The following is a 19004-nucleotide window of genomic DNA, read 5'->3' on the forward strand; positions in this document are numbered from 1 at the left end:
CTGCTCTAGGGGAGACAGAGGAGGAGTGCAGAGCTGCCTGTGGTTGAGAGGCACCAGCCTCATCACCATTCTGGTCACTCACCCCTTGTTCTGATCGTTACTGTGTGGTACTAAACAGTCTTTTTCTCTTCCAGGTATATGACAATCAGTGATGAGTGGGATATTCCAGAGAAACAACCTTTCAAAGACTTGGTATGTTGTATAAATCTGTAAGTAGTTGAGAGAAATGCTGGCTAACCTCTGGCCTTGAGGTGGTGAATTCCTCAGGAGTTGAAGATGCTGACTGAATTAGTCACATCTAAGACCAATAGTTATGAATACATTTTCTTTGATTAAAATTAATGAAATATATTACATTCCTTGCCTTTGGTTCTTTTTCTAGGGAAATTTACGTTATTGGCTTGAAGAGGCAGAATGCAGGGATCAATACAGTGTGATTTTTGAGAGTGGAGACCGTACTTCCATATTCTGGAATGATGTGAAGGATCCTGTCTCCATTGAAGAGCGAGCGGTGGGTATTTGCTGACACGTGGAGACTTACCTCTGAATTTCCTTAACAGAGGGGAACTTGGGTACAAGAGCAGGTCAAGTGAGGATAACTCTTTTCTTCCAGCTTTGAAATAAGTCATGAGAAGTGAATAAGCTTCTCTGTTTTTCAGTTAAGAGATTGAGCAGTAAATTCATGTGAAAGGAGGGGTCTTTGCATTTGGCTTTTGTTGTCGTGTTAATGTTGGCACTGACTTTTTCCACAGAGGTGGACAGAGACATACGTGCGCTGGTCTCCAAAGGGCACCTACCTGGCAACCTTCCATCAGCGAGGCATTGCTCTCTGGGGGGGAGAGAAGTTCAAACAGATTCAGAGGTTCAGCCACCAGGGGGTGCAGCTGATTGATTTCTCACCTTGTGAAAGGTAAGCTGTTAGAAAGTGCAGATAGAGTCTATTCTTTTCACCTCATGCCACCCTTCTACAGATGATTTTAAACTTTTTTATTTTACAGTAATTTCAAACTTAATAGGAAAAGTGCAAGAAGAGTACAGAGAACTCCCATACACTGGTTACCAAGAATCTCCAATTAACAGTTTGTTGCATTTGCTTTGTCAATTTCTTCAGCTACACTTACCATACTTTTTTCATCAGCTATTTGGGAGTAAGTTGAAGTGTTATGTCCCTTTACCCCAAGTGTGCATTTCCTAGAAACAGGAAATTCTCATACATACCCACACTACAGTTACTAACTTTAGGGAACTTAACATAGACTTAATACTTTCATTTAAACACTAGCATTTTCCAGTTTTGTCTCTTGATCCAATAATGTTCTGTGCAAAATATTTTTTCTTCAGGATCCAGTCCAACATCATGTATTTTGAAGATAATTTTCTTGTGAATGAATTTTTCTCATGTATGAAATGATCCATGTAGTAAAGCTTTGTGTGAGGAGGTGTGACATGAGGAGCTTGAAGGAGCCCTGCCCACGACCCTGTAGCATTCTCCTTGCTGTCTGCTCACGGCTTCACTGCCCAGAACGCTCTCTCCCCCCAGTTCTCTGAGCCCCCTGAACAGGGTTTGTCTCTGAAGCCTTCCCTGGGTTGCTGGTGCACTCCCTGTCCCATCCTCTGTCTTTGTCGATGCTGTGCAGCGATGTCTGTGCAACATTTCAGCATCTTACTATGTAGTCTGAGCTCATGTGGGACTGATGGGAGCACCTTGTGTTGCAGGGCTACTGAGACATCGTGTTGCACCTGCTTTTTTAATTTTTTATTCAATTTTATTTTATTGAGGTCATATTGGTTTATAACATTGTGTAATTTTAGGTGTTCTATTATATATCAGTTTCCATATAGACTGCATCATGCTCACCACCAATAGTATAGTTTTTTATCTGTCACCTTACATATGTGCCCCTTTACCCCTTTCGCCCACCCCCCACCCCCTTCCCCTCTGGTAACCACTAATCTGTTGTCTTTATCCATGTGTTTGTTTATCTTCCACATATGAGTGAAATCGTGTGATGTTTGTCTTTCTCCGTCCGGCTTATTTAGCTTAACTTAATACCCTCCAGGTCCATCCATGTTGTTGCAAATGGGACTCTTGTCTTTTTTTATGGCCGAGTAGTATACCGCTGTATATATAGACCACATCTTTATCCGTTCATCAGTTCATGGGCACTTGGGTTGCTTCCACGTCTTGGCTGTTGTGAATAATGCTTCAGTGAACATAAGGATGCATAAATCTCTTTGAATTATTGATTTCATGTTCTTTGGATAAATACCCAGTATTGGGATAGCTGGGTCATATGGTATTTCTATTTTTAATTATTTGAGAAATCTCCATACTGTTTTTCATAGTGGCTGCAGCAGTTTGCTTTCCCACCAGCAGTGTTTGAGGGTTCCTTTTTCTTCACATCCTCTCCAACACTTATTATCTCTCACCTTGTTAATTATAGCCATTCTGACGGTGTGAGGTGATATCTCCTTGTTCTTTCAATTTGCATTTTCCTGGTAATTAGGGACGTTGAACATCTTTTCATGTGCCTTTTGGCCATCTGTATATCTTCTTTGGAAGAATGTCTGTTCATATCTTCTGCCCATTTCTTTTGGGGTGAGGAAGATCAGCCCTGAGCTAACATCCGTTGCCAGTCTTCCTCTTTTTGCTGAGGAAGGTTAACCCTGAGCTACAATCTGTGCCCATCTGCCTCCATTTTATACATGGGATGCTGCCACAGCATGGCTTGATGAGTGGTGCATAGGTCCGCACCTGGGATCTGAACCTGTGAACCCCTGGGCCTCTGAAGCAGAGCGTGTGAACCTAACCATTACACCACTGGGCCAGCCCCCCCCCCCCATTTTTTGATTGGGTTGTCTGTCTTTGTGTTGTTGAGTTGCATAAGTTGTTTATATATTTTGAAAATTAACCACTTGTGAGATATATGATTTGCAAACATTTTCTCGCAGTTGGTGGGTTGTCTTTTCGTTTTGTTCATAGTTTCCTTTGCCTTGCAGAAGCTCTTTAGTTTGATGAAGTCCCATTTGTTTCTTTTTTCTTTTGTTTCCCTTGCCTGAAAGATGCTGCTGAGACCGATGTCCAAGAGTGTACTGCCTCTATTTTCTTCTAGGAGTTTTATGGTTTCAGGTCTTAAATTCAAGTCTTTAATCCATTTGAGTTAATTTTTCGTGCGTGGTGCAAGATAATGGTCTACTTTCATTCTTTTGCATGTGGCTGTCCAGTTTTCCCAAATACCATTTTATTGAAGAGACTTTCCTTTCTCCATTGTATGTTCTTGGCTCCTTTGTTGACGATTAGCTGTTCGTAGATGTGTAGTTTTATTTCAGGGCTTTCAATTCTGTTCCATTGATCTGTGTGTCTGTTTTTGTGCCAGTACCATGCTGTTTTGATTACTGTAGCTTTGTCGTATACTTTGAGGTCAGGGATTGTGATACCTCCAGCTTTGTTCTTTTTTCTCAGGATTGCTTTAGCTATTCAGGGTCTTTTGCTGCCCCATGTGAATTTTACGATTCTCTGTTCTATTTCTGTGAAGAATGTCATTGAGATTCTGATTGGAATTGCATTGAATCTATAGATTGCTTTAGGTAATATGGACATTCTAACTTCTTCCAATCCGTGTGCATGGAGTATCATTCCATTTCTTTGTGTCGTCACCGATTTCTTTTAATAATGTCTTATAGTTTTCAACCTATAGGTCTTGCACCTTTTACTCCTAGACATTTTTTTTCTTTTTGTTGCAATTGTAAATGGGATTGTATTCTTGAGTTCTCTTTCTGATAGTTTGTTGTTAGAGTATAGAAATGCAACTGATTTTTGTAAGTTGATTTTCTATCCTGCAACTTTGCTGTGGTTGTTGATTATTTCAAATAGCTTTCTGGTGGATTCTTTAGGGTTTTCTATATGTGAAATCATGTCATTCGCAAACAGCAAAGGTTTTACTTCTTGCCTTCCAATTTGGATACCTTTTATTTCTTTTTCTTGCCTAATGGCTCTGACAAAAACATCCAGTACTATGTTGAATAGGAGTGGTGAGAGTGGGCACCCTTGTCTTGTTCCTGTTCTCAGAGGGATGACTTTCAGTTTTTCACCGTTAAGTGTGATGTTGGCTGTGGGTTTGTTGGCTGTGGGTTTGTCATATATGGCCTTTATTATGTTGAGGTACTTTCCTTCTATACCCATTTTATTGAGAGTTTTTGTCATAAATGGATGTTGGATCTTGTCAAATGTCTTCTCTGTATCTATTGAGATGATCATGTGATTTTTATTCCTCATTTTATTAATGTGGTGTATCACATTGATTGATTTGCCATCAGTGGCATCCCTGTGAACCATCCCTGGGTCCCTGGTATAAATCCTCCTTGATCATGATGTATGATCCTTTTAATGTATTACTGTATTCAGTTTGCCAATATTTTGTTGAGGATTGTTGTATCTATGTTCATCAGCGATATTGGCCTGTAATTTTCCTTCTTTGTGTTGTCCTTGTCTGGCTTTGGGATCAGAAGGATGTTGACTTCTTAGAATGAGTTAGGAAGGGTTCTGTCTTCTTGAATTTTTTGGAATAGTTTGAGAAGGATAGGTGTTAAATCTTGTTTGAATGTTTGGTAGAATTCTCCTGAGAAGCCATCTTGGTACTGGACTTTAATTTTGGGGGAGGCTTTTGATTACTGTTTCAATCTCTATTTGTGGTTGGGCTCTTCAGATTCTCTATTTCTTCTTGATTCAGTTTTGGGAGGTTGTATGAGTCTAAGAATTTATCCATTGCTCCTAGTTTGTCCAATTTGTTGGCATATAGTTTTTCATAGTATTATCTTATAATTCTTTGTATTTCTTTGGTATCTGTTGTAATTTTTCCTCATTCATTTCTAATTTTATTTATTTGAGCCTTCTCTTTTTCTTAGTGAGTCTGGCTGAGGGTTTGTCAATTTTGTTCATCTTCATATTTTCATAAATGTTATGTCCTCTTGGTGGAGTGTCCTTTTTATCATTATGTACTGCCCCTCTTTGTCTCTCATTGCCTTTTTTATATTGAAGTCTGCTTTGTCTAAGTATGGCAACATCTGCTTTCTTTTGTTTGCCATTAGCTTGGAGGGTTGTCTTCCATCCCTTCACTCTGAGCCTGTTTGTCTTTACAGCTGAGATGTGTTTCCTGGAGGCAGCATATTGTTGGGTCTTGTGTTTTAATCTATCCAGCCACTGTGTGTCTTTTGATTGGAGAATTCAGTCCACTTACATTTAGAGTGATTATTGATATATGAGGGCTTAATACTGCCATTTTATCACTTGTTTTCCGGTTGTTTTCTATTTCCCTTGCTTCTCAGCCTGTGTATTTCTGAACTGCCAGTTCAGTTTGGTGTTTCTCTATGATGGTTTTCTCGTTTTTCTCTTTATTTATCATTTGTGTCTCTGCTCTTATTTTCTGTTTAGTGGTTACTGTGAGGTTTGTATAAAAGATCTCGTAGGTGAGATAGTCTGTTTTCTGATAGTCTCCTATTTCCTTAGTCTAAGCAGATTCCATCCCTTTCCTCTTCCCCATCTAAGTTATTGTTGTCACTACTTATTCCGTTTTGTGTTGTGAGTTTGTGATTAAAATGAAGTGAGGATAGTTACTTTTGAGGCTTTCCTTCCCTTTATCTTTAATGTTATAATTGAGTGTTTGCTAACCTGTTCTGATTGAGAGCTGCAATTTTCTGGTTTTGTCTATCTATCTCTTTGCTCAAGGCTTTGTAACCCCCCTTTTTTTTTCTTCAGGTATGAAGGCTTTCTTGGTCATTTCTTGTAGGGTGGGTCTTGTGGTGATGAACTCCCTCAGCTTTTGTTTATCTGGGAAAGCTTTTCTCCATCGTATCTGAAGGATAATTTTGCTAGATAGAGTATTCTTGGCTGAACATTTTTGTCTTGCACAATTTTGAATATATCATTCCACTGTCTCCCAGCCTGTAATGTTTCTGCTGAGAAATCCACTGAAAGCCTGATAGGGGTTCCTTTGTAGGTTATTTTCTTCTGCCTTACTGCCCTTAATATTTTTTCTTTGTCATTGGCTTTTGCCAGTTTTACTAATACACGCCTTGTAGAAGGTCTTTTTACATTGATATAATTTGGAGTTCTATTAACTTCAGTTAAATGTAATTCCAGGTCTTTTCCCAGGTTTGGGAAGTTCTCAGCTGTTATTTCTTTGAACAAGCTCTGCTCATTTCTCCCTCTCTTCTTCTGCTGGAATGCCTATAATCCTTATGTTGCATTTCTTAATTGAGTCAGATATTTCTTGGAGAATTTCTTCATTTATTTTTAGTCTTAGTTCTCTCTGCTCCTCCATCTGCAGCATTTCTATATTTCTGTCCTCTAAATTACTGATTCTGTCTTCCATAATATCAGCTCTATTTTTTAAGGACTCCAGATTTTCCTTTATCTCATTCATTGTTTCATCTCCAACTTTTCTGATTTTTTTTTTTTTTTATATTTTCCATCTTTTTTGTGAAGAATTCCCTCTCCATTAATTTTATTCCTGAGGTCATTGAACTTTCTGAGTTTTCTTGTAACTTGTTGAATTTTTTTATGGTAGCTATTTTCAATTCTCTGTCATTTGGATTATAAGTTTCTGTGACTTCAGGATTGATTTCTGGATACTTGTCATTTTTCTTCTGGTCTGGAGTGTTAGTATACCTCTTCACGCTGTTTGATGGGGTGGTAGTATCTGGTCGCAGATTCTGCCTGCCACTACTGTAGGGGCAGGAGCTGTCTTCTGAGCCTGCTGCCACCCCCGGTAGCTGTGCCTGTCTGTTGGAAGCTGTGCCGACAGGGCCTGGCTGCTTTACACATGTACGTGCAGGCGTTCTGGCGAGGATCTTCTGTTTTGGCTGACCAGCTGAGCTGGTGTGGCAGATGGGAGGGGAGAGAGGCGCTTTCCTTCATGTGCATGATCCTGCTCTGCATGCAGTGTCTGCTGGCTTGGGCTGCTTGGCTTGGTGTGGATGCCCCCACGATTGTTTATCCACCTTGGTGTGAAGCCTTCCCAGAGGCTGGGAGGCACCTCTGAGAATGCAAGTGTTTCCATGGGGTGCTGTCTTTTTTCCCTTTCTCCTCTCAGTATCGCACACCAGCAGCCCCGGGAGGTCCTGCTCCCTAGATCGCTACTGCTCGGCAAGGGAGAGGAGATCTCTTTACCTCTTTCCGCTGCCTCCCAGGGAGTCCCGTACCCCCACCTTCAGACATATGGCTGTGTGGATCTCTGAGACGTCTGTTGTCTTGTGTGTGTGTGTCCTCCGTGGTTAATGAATGTCCTTTTCGTTGTATCTTGGTTGGGAGAGACTAAGGGAAGAGTTCACTCCGCCATGATGCTGATGTCACTATTCTTCATTTTTTAAAATCTTAGTTCTCTCTCCTCCACCTGAAGCATTTCTGTATTTCTATCTAAATCACTAATTCTGTCTTCCATATCATCAGCTCTATTTTTTATGGATTCTAGATTATTTTTTATCTTATTAATTGTTCTTCATACCTAGAATTTCTGTTTTGGGGCTGGCCCCGTGGCTTGGTGGTTAAGTGGGCGTGCTCCACTACTGGCGGCCCAGGTTTGGATCCTGGGCGTGCACCGACGCACCGCTTGTCCAGCCATGCTGAGGTGGCGTCCCACATACAGCAACTAGAAGAATGTGCAACTATAACATACAACTATCTACTGGGGCTTTGGGGATAAAAAGGGAAAAAAAGAGGAGGATTGGCAATAGATGTTAGCTAAGGGCCGGTCTTCCGTCAGCAAAAAGAGGGGGATTGACATGGACGTTAGCTCAGGGCCGATCTTCCTCACAAAAAAAAAAATGGCATAGAATTTCTGTTTGGTTTGTGTTTTTTAGAGTTTCAACTGCTTTGGTGAAGTATTGCTTCTACTCATTAATTTTATTTCTGAGCTCATTGAACTGTCTTTCTGAGTTTCTTGTAACTCGTTGAGTTTCTTTGTGATGACTGTTTTGAATTCTCTGTCATTTAGATTGTAAATTTCTGTGACTTCAGGATTGGTTTCTGCAGACTTGTCATTTTTCTTCTGCTCTGAAGTGTTACTGTACTTCTTCATGGTGTTTGATGAAGTGATCCTTTGCTGGTGCATTTGTGGTAGTATCAGGTCGCAGATTCTGCCTCCCACCACTGGTGGGGTAGGAACTATGTTTTCTGATCCTGCTTGTCTGCTGGAAGTTGTGCGCGTGGGGCTGCTCTACATTTGTGCGCTGGCGGCAGCCACTTGGCAGGTTACGCATGCACACACACACACGTGGGGCCTCTGTGTTCCACTGGTGGGTTGCTCTGGTGTGGCACCACTGCACTTGGCAGGGCACTGGCCAAGCTGGTGCACTAGGTGGGAGGCAAGGAGCACTTTCTTTTGCCACAAGCTCTGTGCTTGTGGGCTCTGCGCTCACTGGTGGGTTGGCTGAGCTTCTGTGCTTGGTGGTGGCTCCTTTGCAGGGGCTGAGTTGCACCATTCAGTGGGGTGTCTTCCCTTGGGCAGGGCCATTGTGGCACTGTGGGTGCTCCCACGGGCTGGGCTGTAACTTGAAAAGCATTTGCGTGGGCTGGGCTGCCCCCGCCGCCTGTTACAGTCATACTGGCTACTGTGTGAGGACCCACAACCTAGATCGCTGCTGCTGGAGACCGGGAGGGGTGCGCTCACCTATTTCCACTGCCTCCTGGGGACCCACTCCCTCCACCTTCAGATGACTGGCTGCATGGATCTCTCAGATTTACTCTTGTGCTGTGCACGGAATCCTTTGTGGGTTAATGAATGTCCGTTTAGTTGTAACTTAGAGGGGAGAGACAAAGGGAAAAACTTAACCCTGCCATGATGCTGACATCACTCCTGCTTTATTTTGTTTTAGCTTTTTAGCATGAAACTTTTGTAACATGGAAAACTAAAAGAGAGTACTTACAGTAACATCCATATATTAATTACCTAGATTTAATGATTTTTTTATTTTGCCATACTTGCTTCAAAAATTTTTTGTGTCTTTTATAGTGGTAGGCATGTGTACAAAAGTGTGCATCACTTCAGAATAAAGATGTCCTGTGTAATAACAATTCTGTTACACACCTAACAATGCTGGTAATGATTCCTTAATATCATCTCATATTGATAAATGTTCAGGTTCCCCATTTGTCTGCAAATAGCTTTTATTTACAGCTAGTTTGTTCAAACCTGGATTCAGTCTGGTGTGCACATTGTGTTTAGTCCTTTTTTCTCTTAATCCTCTTGCATCTTGAGCTGTACGTCCTTCCCTGCCTGTTTTGATATTGACTTGTTACGACAGGACCAGATGGGTTGTAAATTGTCACCTTGGGATCAGTCTGATTCCTTCCTTGAGGCGATGTTTAACTTGTCCCTGTTATCCTTGTATTTCTTGTTTACTGTAAGTTCTGTTTGATGGATGTTGGTTAATTTTGATAAAATAGTTTTTACGTAGTGTATTCTTGCATGTGTTCGCAACCACTTTTCCTGTGTTTGGTACAGAATAATTGATATTTCTCATTCCAGCAGCAATATGTGGAAATCGGATCCACATAGAGACTCTTGGTCTCTGTGCTAAGATGACAGGCAGGTTAGAAGGCTTCCTCCATCTGTTCATCTCATGTGAACCTGCCTCAGTCCTTCAGGCAGTTACTTCCACCTGCATTCTCATAGACATTGTGTTGCTAGACTTATCACATTAAGTTGTGATTTGTCTGTTTACACATCTGTCTGTCACTCAAGGATAGAGATTGGCCCATCTCTTACTCATAATTATATTCCCGGTGCTCTGCAAAGTCCCCAACCCGTGAAATACTTGATTGAGTGAGTGAATGCCTGCTTTGGTCATACAGATGACAATGTGAAAAATCTATTTTTCAGTCAAGCACTTAGTTTCTGTAGTTCAAGGATAGTCTTGTAGTGTGTCCTTTCGAGGTGTGTAGGATAGGTCTGAGGAGGGAATTTAACAACTTGTCGGGGGAAGTGACTCCAGCCACTATTACTAATCTAGTGAATTAGGATGACACAGAGCCTTACGAGGAGAAGGTGCAGTCATTAGAAGTATTACTGAGAAACCAGCAAGGGGGCTGGCTCTGTTCTCTCTTGCGTCTGTTTCTGCCTTTCCTACCTTGCACTGTTCTGAGAGAGCGGTGTGATTTAGATAGTTACACTTTGTGTAAGCTACATGCATGGGTGCCATGGGTGTCGACAAGGCAGCAGTTGGGTGAATAATTACCAGGAGAAGCCCTGGGCACCAAACGCCCCATCAGATGTAGACTTGCTTTTGAACCACACGTGACCAGCTGTTCGGTTCACCTGTTGTCTTCATTAAATTTCAATGAAGATAAAGTCTGAGGATTCCATATCACTCCTCCCACTAGAGCACACGAGCAGACTTGTTTGGAATCTGTTGGATCTTTCCTTACCTTGATTTTAGTGGAGAAACATTTTAAGATGACCCTTGGAGTGCCCTGGTGTCAAGAGTGACCCAGTGCTTAGTGACGTGGAGATGGTTCCACTCCATGTTTCCAGTAGGGTCTCCTGATGAGAGAGCATTGTCAGGGAAGCCTGGGGTTTTGGAGGAAGTGCATGAGCCTTGACTGCTTGTTGTGGCAGCCTCTCCCATGCCTGGAGTGACCTTCTGGAGTGGCAGCTCACCCCTCCACTGTAGCGTGGGTGCAGGTGTACTCACCACATCTGCACATAGTTGTGACCTCCAGTGAGAAGATGGAGAGTGCAGGAGATGATAAAGTCTTTGCTCTGTTACAGGTACCTGGTGACTTTCAGCCCCTTGATGGACACTCAGGATGACCCTCAGGCCATCATCATCTGGGACATCCTTACTGGCCAGAAGAAGAGAGGGTTTCACTGTGAAAGCTCAGCCCACTGGCCTATTTTTAAGTAAGTAGACCACTGGTAGCCAGTGATGACCTCTTTGTAGCCTTTGCTTTTCAATGACAGAGCCTGGCACTTCTTTTCTTCTTGTTCTTTGTAGATGGAGCCATGATGGTAAATTCTTTGCCAGAATGACAGTTGATACTCTCAGTATCTATGAAACTCCTGTAAGTGACTCAGTTATCTGAGAAAAATGAGCAGCCCTGTCAGTTGCTTGTCGGATTCACTAGCTGCTCGCAGACGAGTGCTTTCCCTTAGCTTTTGGTGGAGGAGCTGTATGCGTGCAGAGTGAAAGCAGGGTCCCCCTGTGTTGTTACTCTCTCCTGTCCTGGATTCTGGTCTTGAATCTGCCAGCCCCTACTTCTGCTGCTGCAGGGAATTAAGGATGGGAGTTAATGAAATGGCTTGGGGATGTGAATTGTTTTCATTGTTTGTATGTCACCCTCTGTGCTGACACTGCTCGCTTAGCAAGCTCACATCAGAACCTCTTGTAGCCTTTTTGTAAAAAATTGTGTATATTATCAAGACATTGGCGTGATTTGACTGAATCATAACCCTCGTTTTTTCTGGCAGTCCATGGGTCTTTTGGACAAGAAGAGCCTGAAGATCTCTGGCATAAAGTAAGTGACTGTCTCACCCAGTCAGGTTGGTTTGCTCTCTCATGTAGGCGCTGGGCTCTTACACGGTAGAGAAAACACTGTACTTGTTCTAGGCACAAGGATGGCACAGCAGGTTTGAGGCTGCTACCACCTGGGCTGCTGGTTAGTGGGCCCCCACTCAGCCCTCCTGTTAGCCTTCCCCTTTCTGCACAGAGGTGCATCTTGAGGGCCGCGGAGTCTCGGGTCCGCTTCCTTTCATGTTCCCTGCCTTGGAGCCAGAGGCTTGGGGGTGCAGTCTGAGGAAGAGGGGGACTGCTCTTAGTTGAAAGGTCTTCTTGTTGCTCTGGTGATCCATGCAGTGGGGTTTGGATGGCCTTCACCAAATTGCAACTCTTATTCCTTTTATTTTTACATTCTTGGCAAAATTATGGCTATCTAGGAACTGATTCTCAATAAATGCAGAAGTGAAGATAGTCTCCACAGAGGGAAACTCATGAATTGTTCATCCCAGCACCTGCCCTCTAGGGTAGTTACATAGTGGAGAGAATTGCCCTCATTCTTCCTTAATCCTCTTACACTTTCGATTTGGGGTTTTTCCCCTTCAGCACCTTAATGAATCCTCAGAAATCATATAGCTGGGCCCAACAGCCTAAAACTCATTTTGCTTGCCGTGTAGCAGCAGGCTCTGTGGTGGTGAAGAGTAGGGGTGGTTGCAGAGCCTGCATTGTGCATCCTTACTGATCCACTGTGTGGCAGTATTAGCATCTCTGTCTTTCCTCACTGGCAAAGTCAGCGTCCTCATGTCCCAGAGTTGTTAGGAGGATGAGGTGAGCTGCACATACAGTTCCTGGAGCAGTGCTCACGGTGGGCAGCTCCCAGGTAAGTATGAGCTGTGGCTCTTGGTGGTGGTAAATGTGCCAGTGCCAAGTTTTAATACAGGAGATGAGCGCTTAAGTTCTCTGCTGCTTTTCGTTTTTGTCATCACTCAGCCGGTCCTTATATAACGTTTTATTTTCTTTGTTCCGCAGAGACTTTTCTTGGTCTCCTGGTGGTAACATAATAGCCTTTTGGGTGCCTGAAGACAAAGATATTCCCGCCAGGGTGACCCTGATGCAGCTTCCTACCAGACAAGAGATCAGAGTTAGGAATCTGTTTAATGTTGTGGATTGCAAGCTACATTGGCAGAAAAATGGAGATTACTTGTGTGTTAAAGTAGATAGGACTCCAAAAGGCACCCAGGTAAGCAGATGCCAGTAGGCAGGGGTCACTCCCTCTCTGTGCAGCACCAAACTGGCCTGTTCTGTCTACAGGATGTTAATGGGTTTTGGAGTTCACACATTTGTGAGTTATTCTCAGACCCACCTAATAGCAAAAGTAGTTAGCTGGCATGTCATGGCTAGAGCTCTTGTCACGTTCCAGCAAGGAGCGTCGTTTTTTCTGTAAAACTCTGAGTGGGTGATATGTTCATGTAGTTGAGAGTTCACAAGGGGATTCAGTGACGTCTCCTCCAGGCATCCGTCTTCCTTCTCTGGGGGAGTCAAAATCAATGTGTTTTCTTTTTAACACAAAGAGTAGCATGCTTGACACAGTTCTGCACCCAGGTTTTGTTTGTTTGTTTGTTTTTGCTGAGGAAGATTTGCCCTGAGCTAACATCTGTGCCATTCTTCCTCCATTTTGTGTGTGGATTGCTGCCACAGCATGGCTTGACGAGTGGTGTAGGTCTGCATCTGGGATCTGAACCCACGAACCTCGGCTGCTGAAGCAGAGTGCACAGAACTTTAACCACTTGGTCATGGGGCCGGCCCTAACACCTAGATTTTTTTGTTTGCATTATTTAGTATTTAACTTATCAAAAAAACTGCCTGATTTTTCCCTCTAATGAAAGTATTCCTCTTCCTTTTAGAAAAAGAATTTTTTATTGAGGTGTAATTTGCATACCATAAAGCCCACCCTTTTAGAGTGTACAGTTCGTGGTTTTTCTTACATTCACGAAGTTGTGCAACCGTCACCACTATTTTCACCACTATTTTTTTGTGTGTGAAGATTAGCCCTGAGCTAACATCTGTTGCCAGTCCTCCTCTTTTTGCTGAGGAAGATTGGCCCTGGCCTAACATCCGTGCCCATCTTCCTCTACTTTATATGGGACTCTGCCACAGCATGGCTTGACAGGCGGTGCATAGGTCCATGCCCAGGATCTGAACCTGTGAACCCTGGGCTGCTGAAGCAGAGTGTGCAAACTTAACCACTGTGCCACCAGGCCAGTGCCTTTCACCACTATCTTAATTCCAGAACACTTGCATCACCTCAGAAAGACATTGCACTCCCATTAGTCACCCCCGTTACCACATTGCCTACTCCCTACCTCCTGACATCAGCTAATCTACTTTCTTGCTTTCTGTCTCTATGGATTTCTCCATTCTGGACATCTCATGTGAATGGCATCGTAGACTGTGTGGCCTTTTGTATCTGGCTTCCTTCAGTAGCATGTTTTCAAGGCTTCTCCAGGTTGTGGCATATATCAGTATCTCATTCCTTTTGATGGCCAAGTCATTTCCCATTGTACAGCTGTACTACCTCATGTTTGTTCATTCATCTGTTGATGGACATTGGCTTGTTTCCACCTTGGCTATTATGAATATTGCAGCACCCTGCTTTTTATAGAAGAGTATTTCTTGAAGATCATGCTGCAGGATATTCCACTGTTTTGAAATAGTTTAATCAGTCCCCATTGGTGGACTTTTAGGGCATTTCAGAAGTTTTGCAGACAAGCTGCCATGAGTATCCATTTTTTTTTTTAAATAATTTTATTTATTTATTTTTCCCCCTAAAGCCCCAGTAGATAGTTGTATGTCATAGCTGCACATCCTTCTAGTTGCTGTATGTGGGATGCGGCCTCAGCATGGCTGGAGAAGCGGTGCGTCAGTGCGCGCCCGGGGTCCGAACCTGGGCCGCCAGCAGCGGAGCGCACGCACTTAACCGCTAAGCCACGGGGCCGGCCCTGCCATGAGTATCCTTGAACCTACATGTGCATGAGTCTGACCTTTAAGGCAGTTCTTTGAAGTAGAATCTGGGCCAGAGAGAGAGAAAGTGTATCCAGTTGTTCTCCATGAGACTACCAATTTGTACGTCCATCAGCATTTGAGAGTTCTGGTTTCATCATGAAGGGTGTAATTTTAATCACTTCAAGTACTCACATCTTTACCAGGTGTATAAATTTAATCTTTCATTAAATTCTTAAGTTGTCCTTTGATTTAAATCTTATGCTTTCAGTTTCCAGAATGTCACCCCTTCCTTTTTTTTTTTCTTTTTAACAGGGTGTTGTCACAAATTTTGAAATTTTCCGAATGAGGGAAAAACAGGTACCTGTTGATGTGGTCGAAATGAAAGGCAAGTCCCCCTGTGGTTATGTGTAGTTGAAGGGTCCTTATGTGCTGCTTTATACTTATACTTTGAAACTTCAGTGTGAATTCACTGCCAAAGCAAAAATGGTCCAGACTCTGGACTGTAACTCACAGTGAACAGTGTCTGTCCCTCTTACAGATCATGCGTTCGTGAGTTTAGGTTTTTCTTTTGTCCTTTCCAACTTCAGTCTCTTAACTTTTCTAGTTGCCAGGCAGAGATGCCCCGCTCTCTCTTCACATCGGTTACACAGAGAGGGGCAAGGACTCCAGCCATTTTTCACACTGAGGAGAGAATGTGTGAGGACTAGGTTTTCCTTACACGTTCAGCGACAGCAGAAGAGCTCTTCTTACATGCAAAAGTTCTCCGTTTAATAGAGCTTTTCTTTGGACTCATGAAAACTGTTCAAATGCTGTGTTTCTGCCTTTAGGTGGAACATTTAACCTATGTATTTTGTTTGGTTGGTTTTCTGTTTTAGTTTTGTTTTCTGTTTTGGTTGGGAGGGAAGGAGGGAGGGAAGAGGAAAGTACAGAGATGGGAAAGTGTGAAACCAGGCCACCCTGCCTAGGTAGAAGGACATTGGTAACCCTCCTGAGGCTGTAGAATTCTACTGTGAGTTCAGCAGCGACGGTAAGAACGGTGACGTCCACAGGCTACACCCGACATCAGGCTCCTCACAGCCCAGCTGCGGGCGTGACTGTCAGGAAAGGCCAAGTTTCACGTAGGTCACCTTGCACGAATTAAATGTGCTGCTTTTGAAACTCCATAGGAGCCAGAGCCTCTGTTCCTGTGCCTGCTCTGTGGTCCTTTTAATGAATTCAAGAATTTGGGGCATTTCTCTGGTTCAGTAGTGAAAACTTTTAACTAATCAGGAATGTTGTTTTCTTAAATGACCAAAGAGGGACTCACCCTTTTTCTTGGTTGTAGAAACTATCATAGCCTTTGCCTGGGAGCCAAACGGGAGCAAGTTTGCTGTGCTGCACGGGGAGGCTCCTAGGATATCAGTTTCTTTCTACCACGTGAAAAGCAACGGGAAGATCGAGCTCATCAGTGAGTAGTCTCGGCCCGTGCGGGAGTGGGCGGACAGGTCAGTGCATACAGGATAGGACTTAGTCGTTGCTCCACAGAGGGTGTGCGGCTGGCCCCGGAGCAGCTGCTCAGGCCTAAACCCGCAGCTGGATGAGTCCGTGTGATTTCCCATTGTTCATGAGTGGTGCTGAGGATGGTGGCGATGACTCACCTGGAGTGCTTTATATCCACGAAGAATCGGCCTTCTGTGAGCTCCCGTGGAGGGCCTTGTACATTCGTGTTTCTAGACTTCAGCTCCCACCCTTGTTTTGGGTGGATGGTCTCGTCTTTTCGTGGCCGCAGCTGCTGTCTCTGGGCTTGGGGGGGTCACATGGCCCACCACCCTTCAGTCTGGATGCCCTGGTTCCCACTCTTGCTCTACTCTGCCTGCAAGGGACCTCGTTCATTCCCCCGTTTGTGCTGTAGAGGTAAGGAGGGCCCTTCTTCCTCAGCAGTGTTGGCACTGTCAGACTGGGACTCTGACTGCTGGCTGGCTTCTTGCACAAACTGGGCTCCTCCAAGGCCTCCTGTTCCTTCCTCTCATCCTGCCTCCTCAGTGCTCAGCGTGGAGCTCACACGGCAGGGCCTTAGTGCTGTGGGGTTGAGCTAATGCCGGCCTGTTGCTTCATAGCACTTTCTTCGTGTGGTGACTGAGGAAATGGAAGATCTCTCGATCCCCACCCTGGGGAGGGGGCTCCCGGGTGCATCACACAGGGCTTCCTCAGTGTGTTTATCCCAGTACCTGACTGGGATTCATGTGACCCAGCAATAGCTTTTCCTGAGAGAATTCTGTAATGAATTTAGTTTTCATTTCCTAAAGCTTAGTGGTGTTTGTGATGGAATCATTTTGTGATAGGATCTTGGGCTGTCTCACAAGGTTGATTGAATTATTAATTCCCTTGATATAAAAGGAAATGGGGACAGTCATAGGCTATCAGAAGATTTCTCTCGTCTCGTTATAAAACAGACACAAGTATAAAAGGCCTTCTACCCCCTGAATACTCTGCGTCCTCCTTTCCTTGAATGCTCAGGGTCGGTGTTGGAGCTTCTCCCCTCTCCCCACTCTGCCCGTGTTTCTTGGATCTACTGCAGGCTGAGATAAAGATACCCCAGATGTTAACTTTGTGTCCACTCTAAGTGAAGAGACCCCCAGGGTACACACTGAACTCCCCCTCCAGTGGCTCTGCCCGGGTCCTTGCAGGACATAAGTGGTATTTAGAGTATTAGGATATTGGAGAGATGATGGATTTAAAAAGTTTTTAGGAGCATGCCATTTAAAAAGATGTTTGAGTCACTGGAAGAATGATTTTAGGCTCTTTTGGGTCCCATATCTCTTTGAGCATCTGCTGGAAACTGGATTCCTCGCCGTGGTGTAGAGTCCCTGTGCTAATGAGTATTTACTCTAAATGGAGTTCTTTGTCCCATTACCTTGTGAAGTAAATTGTTTTGAATATAGAATGTTATTAAAAACAGTATTGCAGCTCCAAAATACCCCCGCCCCCTCTTTTTTTTTAAAGTGTAGGTCATAATTTAAGGTGTATTTAAATGATGGGTTTTCTTGTTCTCACAGGTAGCAAATAGGCATGGTACATAGAGAGAGAGTTCTGGCTAAAAGTCGGCTTTACGAGACGTACCCCTAGGGGGCAGCGTGAACCCACTGCCCATCTTTCGGTCTTGACTGCATGTCCTCTCTAGAACCTTTACAAAGACTTCATATTTTCTTTCCTTGCAGAAATGTTTGATAAACAGCAGGCAAATACCATCTTCTGGAGTCCCCAAGGACAGTTTGTGGTGTTGGCTGGTCTGAGGAGGTGGGTTTCTGCTGTCTGTCGTCTGCTCCCAGAGTGGTGCTCTGTGGGCTGCTGTGGAGACCCTGACCCTGGAGCCCACATCTTGTGCTCTGGGCTCTAAATGGTAATGACGGTGCTGTCATTCCTTGAGAACTTGTCAGAGAGGGTGTTCTTGCAGAAAAGGATCATCCCAGTGTCGGTAGGTGGCACCTCATTGTTCCACGGTGTCTCTGTCGTGCTCCCCAGACTTAGGCCAAGACCAGGCAGAGGAAAACAGTCACTTGCAAATGCTTTCAATTACTGGCCCTGGAAGACATGTCTGCATGTTGTTGTTCCATCGTGGTTAAACAGGAACTCTTTCTGGCAGTCCAGTTACCCTAACGTAAAATCCACGTCATCTTGTAGGAAGAATATTTACTTAGACAGCTGTAAGCCTGTCTTCACTTCACCAAGAGAGCGGAAACATTGTCCTCCCTTGCTCTGTACTTAGTTGCTGTTCCAACAGAACGTATAGAAACAGTGAGGAGCTTGCAGTGTTCCTCCTGTGTGTTAGCAGAATACCCTTAGTTGGTTATTTTCCTCCTTCATTGTAGACGCTTCCTATTGTGTTTTTGGAGGCTTGGCCTCAGATAATCTTCTAAAAATAATACTAGCAGACATATACAGTGCTTATCACATGCACTTTATGTGTCTTCATTCATAGCATCCTCAGGACATCCTTACTGTTATTATTTCTACATTCACAGTGAGACAGTGGTTAGGGAGTGCCCGAGGTGCTGCATCCATGCTCTGTATCCTCACCATAGAGCCTCTCCAGGAGGGGGAATGCGAGAACAGGGTGTAGTACATAAGCCAGGTTCTTCTTGAAGGCTGACCGTGCTGTCTGTCTCCCCAGTATGAATGGCGCCTTGGCATTTGTTGACACTTCGGACTGTACGGTCATGAACATTGCAGAACACTATATGGCCTCCGATGTGGAGTGGGATCCTACTGGGCGTTATGTTGTCACCTCTGTGTCCTGGTGGAGCCATAAGGTATGCGGACCTGTGTAGCCTTGGTGCAGTATGAAACCAGGCTGTGCTGGGCTTGTGGCTGACTCTCCTCACCTCGGGAAGGGTACCAAGCACGGCATCACCTTCTCCCTTCCTGTGTCTCAGCAGGGGTGGGCCTTGCTGATGATCCGTTAACTAGTCGATCTTTCATGCCCAGCCCAGGCTGTCTCAGAATACTCTCAGCAGAGCACCTAAGGCAGCCAG

The 19004-nt window shown here is 44.1% G+C and overlaps 1 protein-coding gene across 1 annotated transcript in view; it reads left to right on the forward strand.

Moving 5' to 3' along the window:
- EIF3B (eukaryotic translation initiation factor 3 subunit B) overlaps positions 1 to 19004 on the forward strand; it is a 32623-nt gene that overhangs the window by 7350 nt on the left and 6269 nt on the right. The window contains exons 4-14 of the mRNA XM_087417476.1: positions 135 to 192; positions 383 to 511; positions 753 to 910; positions 10767 to 10898; positions 10993 to 11059; positions 11466 to 11512; positions 12520 to 12730; positions 14806 to 14878; positions 15818 to 15940; positions 17691 to 17769; positions 18644 to 18782. Coding sequence (XP_087273602.1) covers positions 135 to 192; positions 383 to 511; positions 753 to 910; positions 10767 to 10898; positions 10993 to 11059; positions 11466 to 11512; positions 12520 to 12730; positions 14806 to 14878; positions 15818 to 15940; positions 17691 to 17769; positions 18644 to 18782 — 1216 coding nt within the window. The remainder of the gene's footprint in view (positions 1 to 134; positions 193 to 382; positions 512 to 752; positions 911 to 10766; positions 10899 to 10992; positions 11060 to 11465; positions 11513 to 12519; positions 12731 to 14805; positions 14879 to 15817; positions 15941 to 17690; positions 17770 to 18643; positions 18783 to 19004) is intronic.

Source organism: Ceratotherium simum, chromosome 26 (assembly GCF_057802395.1).
Source record: "Ceratotherium simum simum isolate JZ-2026a chromosome 26, ASM5780239v1, whole genome shotgun sequence".
Lineage (NCBI taxonomy): Eukaryota > Metazoa > Chordata > Mammalia > Perissodactyla > Rhinocerotidae > Ceratotherium > Ceratotherium simum.